This window comes from Carassius carassius, chromosome 11 (assembly GCF_963082965.1).
Source record: "Carassius carassius chromosome 11, fCarCar2.1, whole genome shotgun sequence".
NCBI classification, from domain to species: domain Eukaryota; kingdom Metazoa; phylum Chordata; class Actinopteri; order Cypriniformes; family Cyprinidae; genus Carassius; species Carassius carassius.
In genome coordinates, this window is record NC_081765.1 from 11303505 (window position 1) to 11323769 (window position 20265).

Consider the following 20265-nt stretch of genomic DNA (forward strand, 5'->3'; position numbering starts at 1 on the left):
CAAAAAGAACGGTCTCAACAAACGGGTGTCTTCTGGTCAATAAAAGATCAATCATTTATACGAAAACGAATGCGCCAGGTTCTAGTCTAGTGTGTTTCCTTAAGCGTATCAATGTTATAAACAGGTTGGGGAGGGCAACAGTCGCTCACGTTTGTTTGAGGAGCAGCCAGGCTCTTTCTCTATTTGTGGATCTATGAATAGGAGAGTCTGAGTTCACAGTTCTTCCCCGAGACTTGTGTTTGCCCAGCCAGGCGCTGTGAAGCGTTAAAGGGAGCCGGTGGGTATACGACGCACCCAATGTGACCCATGGGGAGGAGTGGCAGGCAGGGACAGACAGGGGCAAAAAACTGGCAGGGTGCGGTCTCAGTTCGCCGGCAACTCGGATCACTTGACGTGCGCCCAAGGACGTGCTCATTCAAAGACAGCAGCCGCGACAGTCTCTGAGTCTGACAGCTCTCCCTCCCTGTGTGCGCCGGAGTCGCCATGTATCTCTCTCTCCTATAATCTGTTAGATAAATAAATGGACTTGCCTGCTCACTCTTATTTCGGTGATTTTCTCGAGAGACCAGCGTTTCGCATTCTATGGGCACGGAGCACTTGGTACCACTGGATCTTTTCTCCGGAGTCTCTCCATGACAGCCTCTGCGTAAAGCGACTTTTACGCACGGACGATGGCGTGGATAAGGGTGATAAAGAACTAGAGGTTTTGTCGTCCTCCCCATCTTTTACCCCGTGGGGGGGAGGAGGGGGGGGAATAAGGTTATTCCGAGGGTAGTTTCTCTTTGAACGGCGAGCTGTGCCACCGTACCACTCCGTGTCGGAGTGCCCGACCGGTTGGGGTGGAATGCGTCTTCCCGTGGTGTTTGGGCTCCTCGTCGGGTGCGCCCTGATTTTCGTACCTGTTAACGAGGGCTGTGGGCCGGGGAGGGGACATGGGAAAAGGCGGCCTCCAAAGAAACTGACACCCCTTAATTACAAGCAGTTTAGTCCAAATGTAGCCGAAAAGACACTGGGAGCCAGTGGGAGACACGAGGGAAAGATCACCAGGACCTCGGAGCGCTTTAAAGAGCTCACACCGAACTACAACCCCGATATCATCTTTAAAGATGAGGAGAACACAGGTGCGGATCGACTCATGACGCAGGTGAGCGACACTCGGATAATGCAGCTCGAATGAATTCAATTATCTGCCCATTAGAAACACTCTCAGATCCTCTGATTCGATTGCGAGCGCATTAAACCTGTTGCTCAGCGGTGTGCCCTTTGCTCAGTCCCACCGACGCGCTCTTATCGATCTTCACAGCTTTCAGAGGAATTGGTTGCTGACAGGTGCTTGTCTTTTAAAATCGCTTAATAATAAAGCTTCTTCGATGGCATTATGTTTTCAAAAAGCATAAGTTTGGGTTCTTGAGTTTGGTTGTATGGCGCTTTGGATATTAAATTATTATTATTTTTTTGGTCCTTCAGATAAACATGTTGGTTTCCTAGTTTTTTTAAAGCTAAAAACTTTACTAAATGACTAGAGAATATGCATTTCTTATGATGGTTCTCTGTTGAACTTACAGGTTTTCACATTCAAGGAAAATCTAGGACATGTCAAATACCACTTTTCGATATGTTTATGTACTCTTTTATGTAAAATGTGAATATTTCGTTTTTGCACAATAGATCGAAATAACAGCGTTTATTTTGCATGCAAACCATATAAAAAATATCTTTTGGTGTAGTATCTTATAAGCAAAAAAATGTAAACAAAAAAATCTAAAAGTTTCTTATGTTAATTCACTCTAAAACATGAATTAGTCATAAATGGAAATAGTTCTAAAATAAGTAAACTTTCCATTTAGTGTGTGGTTTATTTAAATAATTTATAAATAAATCATAAATGACTCTGAACTTATGACTCTTATTTCCTTTCCAATTAAAAAACATTTTAATTGTGGTTAGATACATTATATCTGTGCTTTGGCAATGAATGATACTTTCTATTCTGAAATATGAATTTGCTGTTAAAAGCAAATTTGTCTTGTGTATTCTAAAGTTTGGCGAATGTGGTTAGGTTAAATGAGTAAAAGTGAATCACTCAACATTTTGTACACATTTTGTACTTTGGTCGTTGAAAAATACCTGTGAAATGGTAAAAATAAGTCAGTATGTATTTGTGGGTTCAGGCATCACTCAGTTCTCCTCATGATTCAATAATCTGTCATTATGTAATATTTTTCATGGGTGCTTTTGAAAGCAAACTCTTCAGGCATGAAAGAGAGGTGCCAATGTGGAGATACAGGGATTACAGTAACTCTTAATTAGTTGGTGTAGGATTAAATACTAATTTATTTAGGAAAGCAAAACTAATTGTTGGAAAGTGTTCAGTGGAAAGCTCTGCATGGAAGACACAAAACAGGGTAAACAAAGGGAATTTGAATAATAATTTCTCAAATGTATTTTAAAGCATAGTGATCAAATAATCTTTATGTAAACAAGATGTAAAGTTTTAGCTTGGGTTTTTTGTGTGCATATTTTCTGTGGTGTTATGACCGTATTCAACTCATTGAAGAGGTGATCCTGGACTCTTTAAAGTATAATTTGCAGATCTCTGGATAATGTGTTTTTATTATTTTACCACAACAACAGAATTCAGTGTCATTTGAATCAACTCTGCCTGTTTTTTTGTCTTGGCCTGTAATGTAAGTTTGTTTGTATGTGTGTGTGTTGCCCTTTGGAGTTATAACTTGTCTTGTTTGCGTATTTCTTGCAAAACTCCAGTAAATGCAGGTCATGATCTTCCACGTGTGTACACTGTAAAAAATCCAACTCGAAAAAGGTTCAAATTACTGGGTTTTTTTTTGTTGGCACAGCAAATTTCTATGAAAAAGTCAGTAAAACTATTTTTAATACATTTATTCAACCTAAACCAAGTTTCTTTCTATAAACTAAAAAAGTTAAGTTTTGTGAACAAGGTTTTGCAAGTTCATCCAAAAAAAATTTGGCCAACTTATTAAGTTGAGTTAGGACCTGCCCTCCCACTAGCAAATACTAATAACATTTGTTTATGGGACATTAAAGAAAAAATGTTGTTTGGTTATTTTTTTTAAATAACTTCATTGTGTCAAATGTAATAGTGTTATTATATATATATATATTTATTTATTTATTTATTTATGGAAGTCTGGAGTCTGGAAATAAAGTATTAGTGAATAATAGTATTAATAAATTAAATCATCCCCACTGTATAAATTGTAATATATTGTACAGATAATGTACAATAGTAATGTATTAGTATTATTATTGTTAGAAGTAATAGTATAGTATATTGTGCACAGCAGTATATTGTGAACTCTGGAAATTATGCTGCCTTTACGTGCTAATTTAATTCTTATAAATACTAGTTTCATCACACACGCACACACGCGCGCACGCAAGCACGCACACACACACACACACACACACACATGAAGTCAAAATTGAACTCAAGTCTTTCAAAAGCGGGAGGAAATTTAAGTAAGGCAGCATTAAATTGGCGGAAGAAGACTTTTACTGTGAAGTTCGTTAGTGGGCGCCAATGCTCTCATCTCACTAGTTTGCATAATACCCATGCCCTCGAAGACAGAACAGAACACAGTTAGCCTAATTAGGAGTTATTTTTTAATTGAAATGTTACATTTGAATAAAACATACATTTAAAAATAATTAGCAGCATGTTTTACGATAAAAATGATATTTTCCTCTCGGGCCAAACCACGCCCCTCAGTACGTAACCTTTGCACAACCTTGATGTGAGTCAACGTCAACGTTCACTTTTTAATGCGGGAGAAACAACTTGAGAAGACAAGGCGTGTTCATCAAGCGGTCGGAGAAAGAAAATCTTTATTAAAGACAAAGCAGCACGTGGCGATAATAATCCAGAGGAATATATGGTGAGTGATTTTATTTGGTTTTGTTGTACTTTACTTCTGAATTAGATGATATTGGTTCGTTGGAAAAATAGAAATGCCACAACTTTACTTTGTAAGTTATAAACATTACTGAATGTTTAAATTAGCTTTATTTTTAATAATTTCAACGACGTTACGTGAAATATTTAAGTTTTTATCTTTTGTTGAGATGAATTTTGCTGCACAGTAACGTTAATATTTTTGAAGTCGTTCACATTCTGTTGATTTCAGCCATATTAGGCTACATGGTTCTTGATCTGCTAATAACGTTAGTACTGAAGGGCAGCTAAGAATTCTGATTAATTGCTACAACAGTAGGCCTAGTAAGTTAGATTAATTGAATGCTCTGAAGAGATAATGATTTTTGAAAGTCTCTGTGCAGCAGTTGTCATACACTAAAAACTAAAAAGCATAAGTATAAATTCATTTTCTATTTCATTGTTCATTCATGTATTTGCCTGATCATTCAAACTGATCATTCACTTTGTGTTCTTCTCTTAAACAGATCTACCTTGAGAACAAACTTCATGCAGTGTAGACACTGTAAATACAATTGTGCCAGTCAAAATCTGCTGCTGAGACACTACAGGCTAAAGCACTGGCGCCCAGGCCGACGTGAACCATTGTTGTGCCTGTACCCTGAGTGTGTCTGCTCTTTCAAAACACCAGGTGCGTTGAAAACTCATTTATATAGGGTCCACACAAATTCTGATAAAACAACAGGGCAAGCTACATTTAAATGTGACCTATGTGATTATCACAATGTTTGTACTGAAAAAAACTTTATCAGTCATCTGGGTACACATCTGAAAAGGAATGAGACAGTGCAATGCCCATTTTTGCACTGTAATTTTAAAACTAATGTCTATGTAACATTTCACAGTCACAAGTTCAAACATCACCAAAAATGCAAAATGAGTGATTATAGTTCATCAGTTGTAACTGTCGATCGCACAGACTCTGATAATTGGTTAGATTCTGCTTCAGAATGCTTTGAGGATACATTGCATGATATACATGTAGAAGCTGCTGATGTTGAAGATATTAACAAAACTCTTGAGAAGAAGTTAGCTTCTTTGTTCCTTTGTATGCAGACAGAACTATGTGTATCTAGAAGTGCTACACAGCACATTTTTCAAAGTCTGAATGAAATATTAAACCTGTCTAAACCATCCACAGAAAAGGTGATTACAGATATTTTATGCCACCACAACTGTGAAGCTGACCAATCTTTAATCACAGAAATCAATGAAGCTGTTCACAGAACAAATCCTCTGTATGCTACCACTAACAAAGGAACATTATCAACTGATCATAAACGAAAAGTATATTACAAACAAAACTTTGATGTCGTTGAACCTGTTGAGTTTGTATTCAGTAGGCAAAAAAATAAATCATTTGTTTATGTTCCTATTCTTGAAGTTTTGAAAAAGTTTCTAGACCATAGTGAGACCGTGCAAAAGACTTGTTCTTCTAATCCTACCACAAATGGCTTCTATGCATCTTGTTTTGATGGCCAGCATTTCAAAGAGCATCCTCTGTTTTGTGATGAGAATGTAGCTATTGCACTTGGTCTATATATTGATGACTTTGAGGTTGCCAATCCTTTGGGAACATCACGTAAAAAGCACAAGATTACAGCAGTCTACTGGGTGATTTTGAACTGGCCCTCCCAATTCAGAGCAAATTTGCATGCTATTCAACTAGCCTTGTTGGGTAAGAGTGCTGATGTAAGAGAATTTGGCTATGACATGTTTTTTGAGCCATTAATGAAGGATGTGCAGACACTTGAAAGAGAGGGTTTGTATGTAGATCATTTTGGGGAAAATATCAAAGGGACAGTCGTTACTGTCTCTGCAGACAATCTAGGAGCACATGGCCTAGCAGGATTTCAGGAAAGTTTTCGTGTTGAGAAGTTCTGTAGGTTTTGTCTCGCTTCTTTCCAGGATATACAGACCACTGATGTGAGCAAGGGACTTTTTCCCTTAAGAAGTATAGAACAACACAACCAATTTATTGAGGAGCTGAAAGCAACCCCAACTCTGACAAATGTACAAGGTGTAAAAGGAGAATGTGTCTTACAAACTCATCTCGCTTTCTTTCACCCAGTAACTGGATTTCCTCCAGATGCATTGCATGATTTGTTTGAAGGAATTGTGCCGTATGAGTTGTCTTTGTGTCTCCAGAAGCTAATAGCTGATAAGTTCTTTACCCTTGACCAGTTGAACAGTGTAATTCAGTCTTTCCCTTACTGTTTCTCTGACAAGGTGAACCGGCCTCAAAAAATCCCCAAAACGTTCTTCTCCAAAAAAACCATTGGTGGAAATGGACACGAAAATTGGACACTCATTAGGCTCATACCACTCATGATTGGCAAAATTATTCCAGAAACTGAGAAGGCATGGCAACTGTTGATGGATCTTAAAGACATAGTGGAGCTTGTTGTTTCACCCAAGTTTTCAGAGGACAGTCTTTGCTACCTGGAGACAAAAATATCTGACCATCGCAACCTTTTTAAAGAAGTGTTTCCAAATGAAAAATTGAAACCAAAACACCATTTTCTGGAACACTACCCAAGCCTCATACGCCATTTTGGTCCTTGTGTGGAGTTATGGACAATGCGCTTTGAGGCAAAACACAGTTTCTTCAAGCGTGTTGTCCATAACATGCACAATTTCAAAAACATATTGCAGACATTGTCTACCCAGCACCAACTTATGGTTGCACATGTCATGCAGTCTCCCAGCTTTTTCAAACAATCCATTCATGTTGACAAAGTAAAAGTTGTGAAGGTGTCCTCTCTGCAAAGAAGGGTGAAAACAGCTGTTGAGAAAAAATATGCTCACCTTAACACGGTATCTCTTGCATCAAACACTGAATTGCATGGGACCTCATACTCCAAAGGTATGATGGTGTCTGTTGGACATTGTGGCGGCTTGCCAGAATTTGCAAAGATCCACTGCATTTTGTTTGTTGACAGTGAGGCTGCTTTTGTGCTGGAGAGATTTTCTTCTTGGTATGTTGAACATGTTCGTGCCTTTAAGGTTGAAGAACTTCCATACGAAGATCTGATTGTTGCTGAGCTCAAGGATTTAAATGACTTCTACCCACTTGCAGCCTACAGTATCGGGGGAAATATCATGGTGTCACCTAAACGTTTTTTGTTACATTAAAGTTAGCATTTTTCAGATTGGGATTGCAAGCAGCATTTAAGGAGGACTCCGGTCAATTTTAACATTGAGCTCATTTTTTTGTAAATTTGTAGTGCTGTCTGTACAGAGAACAATGACAAAAATTGGTGTTGCCTACATGTTATCCTCTTTTTAAAATTTGCACCTTGTTGACTTCAATCAGGGCAATTTTAAACCTGCTTTTAGCCTCTTAACATCCTTGTTTTCGGTCGAAGTCCACAGTAATCGATTGTCGAGTTCACGCGCATAGGTTTAGTTACCTATGATCACGCACGTGAACTCGACAATCGATTACTGTGGACTTCGACCGAAAACAGGATGTAAATACAGGTATTTGCGCTGGCTGAATAATTATCATTTGTATCCATCTCGTTCACTGCATCTGCAGTCAGATTCACTCGTGTTCACTCTGAAGGAATCACTCACATTGGCTGTGCACTTGTAATGACACATCAAGGATGTTCAGAGGGTAAAAGCAGGTTTAAAACTTGCCCCATTGAAGTCAACAGGGTGCCATTTTTAAAAGAAGATAACACGGTGTACGCAACACCGATTTTTGTCGTTGTTCTCTGTATTGACAGCACTCCAAATTTACAAAAAAATGAGCTCAATGTTAAAATTGACCGGAGTTCTCCTTTAACATTTGTACACAGTTTAGCAAGAGAATGTTAATCACTAAATGGTATATTTTGTTTCAGAAAACCACAATGTTGCTGCGAGTGATCGTGAATCCAGAGTGCATAAAAAAGCTGACACTCCCCAAAGTGCCATCATCAGTAGATGAGCTCAAAGAAATTCTTTGTGACAAACTGAAAATTGATAAAAACTTTGTGATCCAGTATGAGGACCCCGATTTTGATGGTTCGCTTTGTAATTTAAGTGACATAGAAGAACTTCCTTCTGAAAAGGTCACACTGAAGATTATCTGGGAAATGTTCAAAACTGCCTCAGTAGAAGAACCCCCAAGAAATGAAAGAACAGGGTCTGAAACTGATTTTACCCTAGACACAGCAAGCATCTCATCCAATCTGTCCAGTCCATCTTCTTCCACAGTCCGGGAAGAGCGTTGGCCACCCAATTTCCTAATTCCAAATTTCTCCTATGATGTAGAGTTCAGACTGAGAAAAGCTAATGAAGTCTATGAAAAACAGAACACTACCATGTGTGTTACACGAGACATCAAGATAGAAATACTTGATAAGTTAGCAGAAACAATGTACTCCTTTAAAGCTTACCCAAGTGATTCTGAAATTGAGCAGGTGGCACTTGCATTAGTTTCCAGACATCCCTGTCTAAGGGAACTTGGCTGTGACACAGGATGCAAAGGCTGGAAGATGAGCTTAAAATTTAAAATGGGGAATTACAGGCAAAAATTACGCAGTGCTGGATGTAGTGAGCTTGACAATAAAAGAGATGATGGTTCAAGAGTACCCCAGAAGAAACCAAGAAGATCAGAAATCAACTTCCTTCCAGACAATCCTGTTGGGTTAGATGATGCTGCATTGGAACATGAAAGGGAACAGCTTGAGCTTGAAGTGAAGAAAAAGAACATTGACATGACAAAACTGAACACCAAAATGGAAACTACATTCCCTCTCAGGAGAAAAGAAATGGTTAATGAGCAACCCTTGGTCTCTGTCATCAAAGAACGATGGCCTGGCCTCTTTTTGGAGGAGCAAGTAAGTTACAAGTTTCCGTACATTATTTTGTCTTGATTGTATATGGAGTTTATTGTTCACATATTTTTTTTCCCCTTTTTTTTTTCAGGTTTGTAAAGAGTTCCAAAGGATCACTTGTGTGGACCTTAAAACAGCTTTCATGACAGCTCTTAACAAATATAGCAACGCCCTCATCAAAATGTATCGGGCAAAGAGTAAAGACCTTGGAGATGACATGAAAAGAATTCTGGATCATTTTGATGAGCAGGTATGATTTCTATACTCATGATTATTTTGAAATTGGGGTTATTTCTCTAAATCTTATTTAAGATTATCATTATAATTAATGTGACATACTGTATATACAATTATAATATAATTATATTATATTATAATTATATTATTATATATTCTATATTATAATTTTGTATATAATACAAAAAACTGTCACATTAATTTTAACGATTTAAATATATAACCACTAATTTCAAAAGATTGTGGAAGTATGATTACATTTTTGTTGTCAGTTTTTGTAGATTATTTTGCCCTGAGCCCCATGACACTCTTTTAAAGGGATATTTCACTTTAAAATGAAAATTCTGTCATTATACTCACCCTCATGTTGTTTCAAACCTGAATGAATTTCTTTCTTCTGCTGAAAAGAAAGGGAGATATTTAGAAGAATGTCAGTAACTAGGCAGTTTTTGGTACCATTGACTTCCATATTATATATTTTTTCCTACTATGGAAGTCAATGGTACCAAAAACTGCCTAGTTACTGACATTTCATCTAAATATCTCCATTTCTGTTCAGCAGAAGAAAGAAATTCATACAGGTTTGAAACAACATGAGGGTGAGTATAATGACAGAATTTTCATTTTAAAGTGGAGTATCCCTTTAAAGGAGAACTCCGGTCAATTTTAACATTGAGCTCATTTTTTGGTAAATTTGGAGTGCGGTCAATACAGAGAACAACGACAAAAATCGGTGTTGCCTACACCGTGTTATCCTCTTTTTAAAATTTGCACCCTGTTGACTTCAATAGGGCAATAGATAAACCTGCTTTTACCCTCTGAACATCCTTGATGTGTCATTACAAGTGCACAGCCAATGTGAGTGATTCCTTCAGAGTGAACACGAGTGAATCTGACTGCAGTAGATGTGAAAGATATGAATAAAAATGATGTTATTTCAGCCAGCGCAAATACCTGTATTTACATACTGTTTTCGGTCGAAGTCCATAGTAATCGATTGTGGAGTTTACGTGCATATGTTTAGTTACCTATGATCACGTGCGTGAACTCGACAATCGATTACTGTGGACTTCGACCGAAAACAGGATGTAAATACAGGTATGAGCGCTGGCTGAATAATTATCTTTTTTTTTCCATATCTTTCACATCTACTGCAGTCAGATTCACCCACGTTCACTCTGAAGGAATCACTCACATTGGCTGTGCACTTGTAATGACACATCAAGGATGTTAAGAGCCTAAAAGCAGGTTTAACTATTGCCCCATTGAAGTCAACAGGGTGCCTTTTTAAAAAGAAGATAACACTGTGTAGGCAACGCCTATTTTTATCGTTGTTCTCTGTATTGACAGCACTCCAAATTTACCCAAAAAATTAGCTCAATGTTAAAATTGACCGGAGTTCTGCTTTAAGTCTCTTTAAACGATCTTTAAGGATTCATGCAGAAGTAAATCATAATTAAAATTATTTATCTCCCTCTAGACAACAGACATCTTATCACACAGAAACGCTACAGCTTTACGGGGTCTCCCCTTGTACCTCAGGGAGCACGATGCAATATCAAAGAATTGTCTGGTAAGTTTTTAGCTTTTGTTCATGTCATATTTTCAATGACCACTGTTATTTTATGAAATGTGTGGTTAAATTTAATAAAGGTGCTGACAGTTTCCATGTGGCTTGTTTTCATCAAGTATTTACATCAGGTTAAGTTGTTAACACGTACTGTGCCTGTGGCAAGCAGTACGAGGCTGAGAGCCGTGAGAATGGTGCAAGGCCGGTGGCGTGATTGATAAGGCAATTCACCTGCGTGCAGCACCGGTTTCGATTGTCTCACAGAAGAGCTTTGGATTGATAAAAGGAGGAGCGACGACAGTGAAGGATAAAGGCTTGGACTATTTGCATTATGTTTTGATTATGTTTGAGCGACAGTGCTCTGTGGGGAGCTGCCGCTTTTACTTTAGTTTTGTGTTTATTTATAATTAAAGTTGTGAACATTTGCTGGTTCCTGCCTCCTCCTTCCTGGGGTTCAGCTCCAACACAGTTAAAGGATCAGGGAAGGAGAAGTCAGAAACCGGCGATCGTTCAAACGGACCTTTAATCATATAAAATACAAAATAAAATTGAAACAGCAGCCCCTCACGGACGACAGCATCACAGACATAAATAAAACATACCAAAAATAGTCCAGGCCTGGTCTTCACTCGTCGTGCACTGTTGTCTCTGATCCTTTTAGTCATCTGGGCCTCTTTTGTGAGTCACGAGGCAGGATGCGTTTTTTTCCCATGGTTCTTATCCTTGTCCTGCTTGTTTTTTTTTTGTTTTTTGCTAGAGTTTGAGCTTTGATTTATTTTTTTATATTTGTACATATGCACAACAATTTTTCATGTAATTTATATAATTCTTAGGACAGTGATTTGGAGGAGACCTACACAAGAGGAGTGAAACTGTGCATCCTTGAAGTTATGGAGGACGATATCTCACAGACAACAAAGTCATGTCTAAACTTCGGCATCATTCTGGAGGAAACTGTGGTCATGCAGGACCTACCTGACTTTCCTACTGCTTTCATGGTACTCTTTGGACTTCTCTATGCACTGAACATTGAGTATTCAAAAGGACTAAAATACACATTTGAGGCAGTGCAAAACATCTTTGTGGGATTGGGTGAAAAGTGCACCAACAGAGTTCAGTCCCTGAAGAATAAGCTACTTACTGTATAGGCAGTTCAAGATGCTTGTAGTGTTTAAAAGTTAGCCTTGAATTCTCTAAAAGTAAAATGCTTATGTTTACATTTGCTACTGCTTAGCAAGATTTCATATACATATAACATAGTGTTACTGCTGTGTAATACTGTTTTAACAGCAGTGTTTAGTTTTACTTGCAGTATTTCAATTTTCATTGTTGAATTGATAGCCAGAGTTGGTGCTTTGTAATGCTGTTTTAACAGCAGTGAGGAGTTTTACTTGCAGTATTGCAGTATTTCAATTTTTATTTTTTCGATTGATAGCCAGAGTTGGTGCATTGTAATACTGTTTTAACAGCAGTGAGGAGTTTTACTTGCAGTATTGCAGTATTTAAATTTTCCCTGTTGGATTGATAGCCAGAGTTGGTGCTTTGTAATACTGTTTTAACAGCAGTGAGGAGTTTTACTTGCAGTATTGCAGTATTTCAATTTTTATTTTTGAATCGCTTTGGCTTAAATATTTTGAATTTTTAAGACTTGTACTGGGTTGAATTATCTAAAGAGCCAAATGCTTATTCATTTATTTGATATTTTTTGATTCAATTGATATTTAAATGTTTCATGTTTAGGTGCGCCATTACTTTGTAGATGGATGCTCTTTTAAATTTGAAAAGTATTTGTAAAGTTTGTGTTTCTCATGTGCATTGGCAGTGTTATGTAAAACTGTTTTACTGTATTGCAGTATTTCAATTTGCAGTGTTGCAAATTACACTTACCAACCAACTTTTGCCTCCAACAAAAATAAATGTTTTGTTAACATTGACTCACTGTTTTCAGTTTTTGACTTGGACAATGTTATTGTAGTTTCCAGTCGTAACATATTATTACTTAGTACCAATTTCCAATAGAATTTTTTTGTTCACTCAACTTCAGACATTGAGTTCTACAGACCAAAAATGTTGAATTGGCGCAACTTAAAAAGGTTTGTTAAAAAAATAGTTGCACCTCTTCACAAAACTAACAATCTTAAGTTGACCCAATTAAATATTTTTTGTATGACTGACAAATTAATTTCAGTCAGTATAACTGATATTTACAAAAGTTGAGTGAACAAAAAAAAGCTGAAGGAAATTGGTACTAAGATTTTTTTTGTTGTACTGGCGTAAAATTTTTTACAGTGTAACCCAGGTCTAAACATCTTTCCTTGTTGCATTCACAGCGCTGTAAAGATAAGCTGAACTCTCTGGCTATCTCTGTGATGAACATGTGGCCTGGGGTGAAGCTCAGGGTGACCGAGGGTTGGGATGAAGACGGCAATCACTTTGAAGATTCGCTGCATTACGAAGGAAGAGCTATCGATATCACCACCTCAGATCGCGACCGTAATAAATATGGCATGCTAGCACGTCTAGCGGTGGAGGCCGGTTTTGATTGGGTCTACTATGAGTCCAAATCTTACATCCACTGCAGCGTCAAGTCAGGTAGGGCTGACACTACATATATCACTCTGTTTATTTACAATACAACTATATGCCACTTAGCTATGTCCAAGGAGTTATTCAAAATAATATAATGTAATATTCAGCCATAATACTAATAATTTTACTAGGCATCCCATCTAAAATGAATTCTTAGGAAAAAAGGTACAAATCTGTCACTGGGGTGGTACCTTTTAGGTACTAATATGTACATATTAGGTACTTATATGTATCTTTAAGGTACCAGTATGGACTTTTCAGTTACAAAGGTGTGCCTTTTGAAAAGGTACCGCCCCAGTGACCTCGTTTGTACCTTTTTTTCGGAGAGTGTGGGTAAAATTGAAATATGTATGTAGATTAAAACAACAAGAAATAGTTTTTTTTAAACAGGTTTATGATTGATTGAAGAACACTGTCTGGTCTGTTCTCTGGTGTTTGAACTGAAGAGACTCCAGACTGAAAGATTCATATGCGTTCAGTGTGCAGTTAAATCAGGTGTGTCCTATTGTGGTGAAGGTGGTCATTTCTCATTAACTTGGGTGAGATAAATGTTAGACCTGGGATGAAGGTACCAACAGGTAACAGATCACATCATTAAACCTTAAATACCTGCCTCTACTTGAGTCACCAGAGAAAAAATTGTGGTTAGATTACATCCCATCCCACATTACATCCCATTTGGGTCTGACTATCCAGTTTGTTTAAAAGGCTGTAAAGTGTTTCACCACTGCTAGAGAGGAACGAGACCTGTGTCTGGACATATTTGAGGCCCTTCTGTTATCTTTCTGATAGAGCATGTAAACACAAGCATGACCTGTTTCTTCTTCTGCTTTATCAAAGTCCTTTATAGGTGTGTTTTTCAGCTGGCTTCTTCAACTCTTGTCAGATTTGTCAGAATTCAGGCACTTAATTCAGTGTAAAAACAAAACAAAACAAGGACACAGTTTAACAGAAGATGCAATATTATGATATATATATATATATATATATATATATATATATATATATATATATAGATATAGATATATATCTTTATAATTCAAATATAAACAAAACATTTGGAGTTTTGAATTTTTACTTTATGCACGTCTGCACACACATACATACATATGCTAGAAGAGTAAATATGTATTTATGTGTTTATGTAAGAGAGAGAGAATGTGCCTCAAGAAGTAGGACTGGCTGCTAAAGTCCTGTGAGATGATTAACCAACTCCTTTGTTTTCCAGACGGCAACTCTGTTGTCCCCTTTTCTCAGATCTCTTATCTACACCTTTCTTATCACGCGGCCCCAGTACTTACCTTTCACAAATATTTGTGTAGGACTCAACAGAGACTTAAGACTCATTCAACTTTTTGTAGTGCATACATCACTCCAGACCCCAGTCACTTCTGTTGGACAGAAGTCACAGGGAGCTGAGATTCAATCAAGTGGTTATTTATTAGCATTTATTGCATTTTTACCCACTGACTGGAGTCGTGCGAAAAGAAAAACAAATTAGCTTGAAGGATGGCGCTTGAAATGTTTGCCCACACACGCCAGGTTATTTGACCACTGCAGCTTCCAATTTGATTGGATTTTTATGGGTTTACAATGAGAGCGGGAGTGTGTTTGTGCTTGGGTGTGTGTGTGTGTTTTAAAGATTGAAGATTAATCTTAAGAAGGCACTGTGCCATTTGAACAATCCAAACCCAGTCTTTAACGAGCACATGACCTTTGGAATTATTTTAGGCTACTGTGCACATCAAGGAGACGAAATAGAGAAAACGGTCAATTAGATTGCTCATTTGTCATTATATTCTCTCCATTTCTCTTTTAGAGCATTCTGTGGCTGCAAAAACCGGTGGTTGTTTTCCCGCATCGGCTCTTGTCACCGTTGAGGATGGAAGCGTGAAGACTATGGACAGCTTACATCCTGGAGAGAAAGTACTCGCTTCATCAGAGAGCGACGGAAGTGGGCTGCTCATCTACAGTGAAGTCATCGCCTTCCTAGACCGCGATCCTTTTGCAGAGAAACAGTTCTACGCCATCGAGACGGACTCGGGTGCTAAACTGAGCTTGACTGCAGCACATCTCCTGTTTGTATCCGAAGGGAACTGCTCAGGGCCTGTAGCGAATGCAGAGCTGAAGTCTGTATTTGCTAGTGATGTGCTGCCAGGTCAGTGTGTGGTGTCCACACGAGGAGCAGAACAGCAGGGACATCTGTCCCGGGTTTCTCGGATCCAAATACAGGAGGACAAGGGGGTTTTTGCACCACTCACCCGCCATGGCACGGTGGTGGTCAATGGCATCGTTTCCTCCTGCTACGCTGCCGTTTACCAGAACTGGCTGGCTCACTGGGCGTTCGGCCCACTCAGGGTACTTTCTAGCTGGGGAGGGACAGTTGGACATCAGGCTGTGGGGATACACTGGTATTCCTCACTCCTGCACTGGGTTGGGACTCGTTTGCTGGATCCAACACACTTCCATCCCTGGAGCATGATGGACAATGACAGATGAAAACAAGCAGGGGGAATGAGAATGTCACGCAAAAACAGAAGTTCTGGAAGGATCAAAAAGAAAATAAAGGAAGAAAAGTCCTGAAATGAAGATCAGAATCACTTATGACCCTGAATAGACCCTAAAAGACTAGAAAGGATACAACTTTTCTGTGGGTTGACTCTCATTTGAGGAAGTGGACTTTGGACGTGACAAAATTGATCTTTAAAACCCATATTTAACACTTTTCAGATGTGTTTTCTTTACTGCCTACACTGGAACATTATCAGAAAATATATCAAGACGCACACATTTCCGCTCGGATATCTCCTATTCAGTCTCTATCTCTCTTATACACACATACACATTCCCTAAACATATCGTTTAGCCGTTGAAGTAAGGAAACTATAGATGAATTAGCATTAAACTCAGGTATGCAGTGACTCAACCACAGGCAATCAGACCAACGTGGCCTGATAAGGTTTGAGACGGAGGAGGAAGTTCTGTGAGTGGAAGGTACACACAAACACGCCCATAGAAACATACACTTTACAACTGGTTTAAGGCCCATAAAACATCAGGAAAGTGTACTTTCAGGTCCAGAGCGGTTCATGATAACTGTTCTGCGTTCATTCATATGGTCAGTTAAATGTTTCTCACTGTAAACGTAGAGGTGTCTTTCCCAACTTAATCAAGTATTTAATGGTCACATTGTACACTGTATTTCTCCATCTAGAAAACATAAGGGTTTTGAGTACTTTTATGAAAGCTTCATTCAAACAAATTAAGAATTTACTCTGTGCAATGTGTAGCAATGTTTATGCCAGTTTATGTAGTCCTTATGTGTGCTTTATGCCGTAATACTCAATTTCCTGACTTACTGTATTTATCTGTTTTGTGGCATTATTTACATTTTACTTAAAGATGTCAGAAATTATATAATATTTGTAAAACTATTTAAAGATCTATTTTTCAGAATTAAAGATTATGGAAATATCTGCCTTTGTATTTCTTTAGTCTCTTCACAAACTTTCTCTGTTTTCAGAACTCCATGTTAAAATGTATATGGTGTAATAATAGAGTGCATAACTGCTCATTCACTTTTTCAGTGGCGTTGGTTCCGGGACTATTTTTTCCATTCATTTTTCTAGTAGGGATATTAAAAAATACTTCATTATGGTGTTACAAGCCATGAACCGAATCAACCAGCTATGAGGTGAATCATATCAGCACAAACTTTTATTTGAAGCACAAAAGATATTTGAATATCGGACATAAGCCTAAGGTACTAAACTGTCTACTGGATTTAGTGATGGAAAGAACTAAAATCTCATGAAGCATCACAAAAGACATAAATTAATTTTTTGAGAGTAGGTACACCCGACTTATGTTATTCGCTGTGATTCATGCAGTGGACATTCTTTTGTTGTGACTATCTCATTGGTGGAATTTTCTTCATGGTATCATGGGAAATGTAGTTTTTCCACTACAAATTCTAAGAAAACCATAAACCACAGATTGAGAACTTTGGAGCTCAAGACTAGTCTTCTTTTAAGGTATAAGTTATCTTAAAAATCAGTTCCCCTATAAAGAAAATGAATGGGATTTCACTTACAGAACCCCACTGTTGCATTCTATCCAGTGGTTCTCAACCAGAAGGTTGTTCCAGTGTTGTTTTACCTGAAACAGTTTGCACTAGAAGAAAAGTAAAATGTAATTTTCAGGATCATCACTCCAGTCTTCAGTGTCAACGATCCTTCAGAAATCATTTAAATATGCTGATTTGCTGCTTTTTCTTGTATTTTTTTTTTTGATGAACAGATAATCCAAAAGAACAGCATTTATTTGAAATAGACATCTTTTGTAACAGGATAAATGTCTTTCATCTCACTTTTAATCAATTTAATGCCTGCTTGCTGAATAAAAGTTTTATGTTTTAAAATCTTACTTAAACCCAAACATTTGACCACAAAAATATGAAGCAGCAAAACTGTTTTCAGTATTCATAATAATAAGAAATGTTTCTTGAGCATCAAATCCACACGTTAGAAATAATTCTGAAGGATCATGTGACACTGAAGACTGGAGAAATGACTGCTGAAAATTCAGTTCAGTATAAGCAAACTTAACCGTCACCACTGTGAAAGCATCAGTGCAGTCTCTTACCTCAGGATGCTGAGAGCTGATGCTGGCAGACAGGCCTCCTGCAACTCCTGCTGCAATGCTTTTTCCAGACAGCTGGGGGAGTGCTGGGGCTGAAAGTACACAAGAAACATAATGTTTTACAAAAAGCATGTGGAAATTTACATTTTGAACACACAACTAATGCCTACAAGGCAACAAAAAAAATTTCACATTACCAGAAAGGGGGAAGTCCAGCCAGGGTATAGAGTCGCTAGGAAAGACAAAGCAGATGAGTGTGGACTGTTCCTGGACTGAATGAAGCTGGTGTTTCTCTTTGTTGAGAGCATGAGATGGACCACAGATAGAAGTTACCTACACAGGACGGACACAAGAGCAAGAACAATATCTCTGTTATTGAGTGTGGACCTAAAGAAATACCTACATACAGTAACCCAACAAGTGCATAAATGTCAGTGCACCTGCGTTATTTTATGTACTTAAAAAAAAAAACGAATAAAAATGATTGCAATAATGACCTAGAAAAGTAAAAAAAAAATCACATGTATTTGCAGATTCCACATAGTTTTATTTTACATCGAATGTAATATTTATACACTTTTCACATGTCTGAGGTTGGTAAGATTTTTTTTTATGTTTCAGAAGATTATCTTCAATGTTATTTGATCAACAACAAAAAATAGTAATAAAGGCAATAATATTATAAAATATTATAACAATTTAATATCAGTTTTCTATTTTAATATATACTTATTATGTATTGTATTCTACGATGTAAAGCTTTTCAGTATTCCAGTCTTCAGTGTCACACGATCCTGAAATGTCTTCACTGTCACTTTTGATCAATATAATGCAATACTTTGCTGAAAAGGTATACATTTCTTAAAAAAGAAATCTTACCCAAAATTTTAGAAGGGTAGTGTAAACCTAATTTGAAATATATTCCAACAACCATTAATCTAGGTTCATGTCCATTTCTACACATATATTGTAATGTATATTTATAAATAAAATCTTTAAATAATACATCAAACTGGATATTGTAATTCATACATTTTTAGCTGCACACAAACACCCCCACATCAAAACATTTACACAGCCTTAGATGGATGATAATAATAACTAGACAGTCAGGCACTGTCTACTTCCACGCAGTTGAGAAAAACCAATAAGGATTTCCCAAAAGCAAGATTCCAATACGAGCTTACGATCACTCATATAAAGCTTTAAACTGTTTCCCATAACCTTTGACAACATTCAACCTCATATTAAATTAAGAATATTTTAGCCAAAGATGACTGTAACACAAGGCACAGCTTTGTTGGGAAACTTTTCCCAGATCAATGATATAATCTTCTTACAGGCAAAACACTGATCTAATGTACTGCAGGTTAAAAGCTGTAAAAGAGCCAGTGCAACACAGGAAATCCCATAAATCATGACTGAAGGTGTCTGTGTTGGACGAGTTTTGGAAGTGAAAGTAAACTTCTTTCACTGTTGTAGAAATGGCTCTCAAAATCAAACTAACGGCTGGAATTCACTACATGACTTTCCCAATCTGGGGTGTGTTTCCCAAAAGCATCGTTAGCCAACTAAAAAATAACCGTTTACATGCCTAGGGTGTTTGCATTGTAATAATGTACAGAGATACTTCATATTTATAAACGCTGACTTGTTAGGTGATGTTTTCTCATTAAAATCATACAAATTCCTATTAATTCAATGGAACGTTTTCGCATACTAGGGATTAACAATATGGCAGCGCGGTGGCTTCACTTTGATGACGTCATGAGCAATCCAGTTCTGTTTTATATAGATCAGTGGGTTAGAGGCATATTTCGTCGTTAGTTTGCTGTGTTGACGTCATTGATTGCGCCGCACCTGGGCTGTGTTCTATTCAGAGTTATCGACCCTATGCCATATTCCTTTAGAAGATTTCACCATCCACTTTGAATGATTTAAAAGACATAAAGTTGTGGTTTATTATTATTACAAATTCAGTCTGAAACTATATAGCAGCGTGGTCCTCGCAATTATTCTCCCTTCGAAGTGCCCTCTGAAAGCATCAATCATGCCGATTGGAACGCAGCCATCGTTTCGTTTGTGCGAAGAAATGGTGAGTTTGTCAAGTGAGTTCACTTTCGAGGAAACTTCGAACTGCGTCCTCTAGGGGTCGCTTTGGGGAACACCTCGTCGTGACCCGTGTCTGAAGCATACATTGAAAAAACACCAACTTGTTGGCCGGCAACAGCCTCCGACATCACTACCAGCGCGACTATAAATAAGCACCGGGAGAGCACGTCATTATCTTCTTCATCTTCAGTGACTGTTTTGTTTGAAGCGTGCATCTGAAAGAACTGGTAAGGGCGATCTTTCTCTGTTTATCATGGCGACAACTAGCAAGCGTTTAGACGATGTGTGCATCCGTGTCAGCATTATTTGACACC

The 20265-nt window shown here is 37.7% G+C and overlaps 1 protein-coding gene across 1 annotated transcript; it reads left to right on the top strand.

Moving 5' to 3' along the window:
- The first annotated feature begins 209 nt into the window (after positions 1-209).
- On the top strand, positions 210-16674 carry LOC132152759 (indian hedgehog B protein-like). The gene is made up of 3 exons (XM_059561627.1): positions 210-1144; positions 12940-13201; positions 15018-16674. Exons 1-3 carry the CDS (start codon positions 845-847, stop codon positions 15695-15697), a joined length of 1242 nt encoding a protein of 413 aa, XP_059417610.1. The 5' UTR covers positions 210-844; the 3' UTR covers positions 15698-16674.
- Positions 16675-20265: the final 3591 nt, after the last annotated feature.

Excerpts from the sequence above, each read along its gene's own strand:
- LOC132152759 (XM_059561627.1), top strand. The coding sequence starts at position 845 with ATGCGTCTTCCCGTGGTGTTTGGGCTCCTCGTCGGGTGCGCCCTGATT. Across the intron at positions 1,145-12,939 it reads CGGATCGACTCATGACGCAG|CGCTGTAAAGATAAGCTGAA; the intron begins GTGAGCGACACT and ends TTGCATTCACAG. Across the intron at positions 13,202-15,017 it reads CCACTGCAGCGTCAAGTCAG|AGCATTCTGTGGCTGCAAAA; the intron begins GTAGGGCTGACA and ends TTTCTCTTTTAG.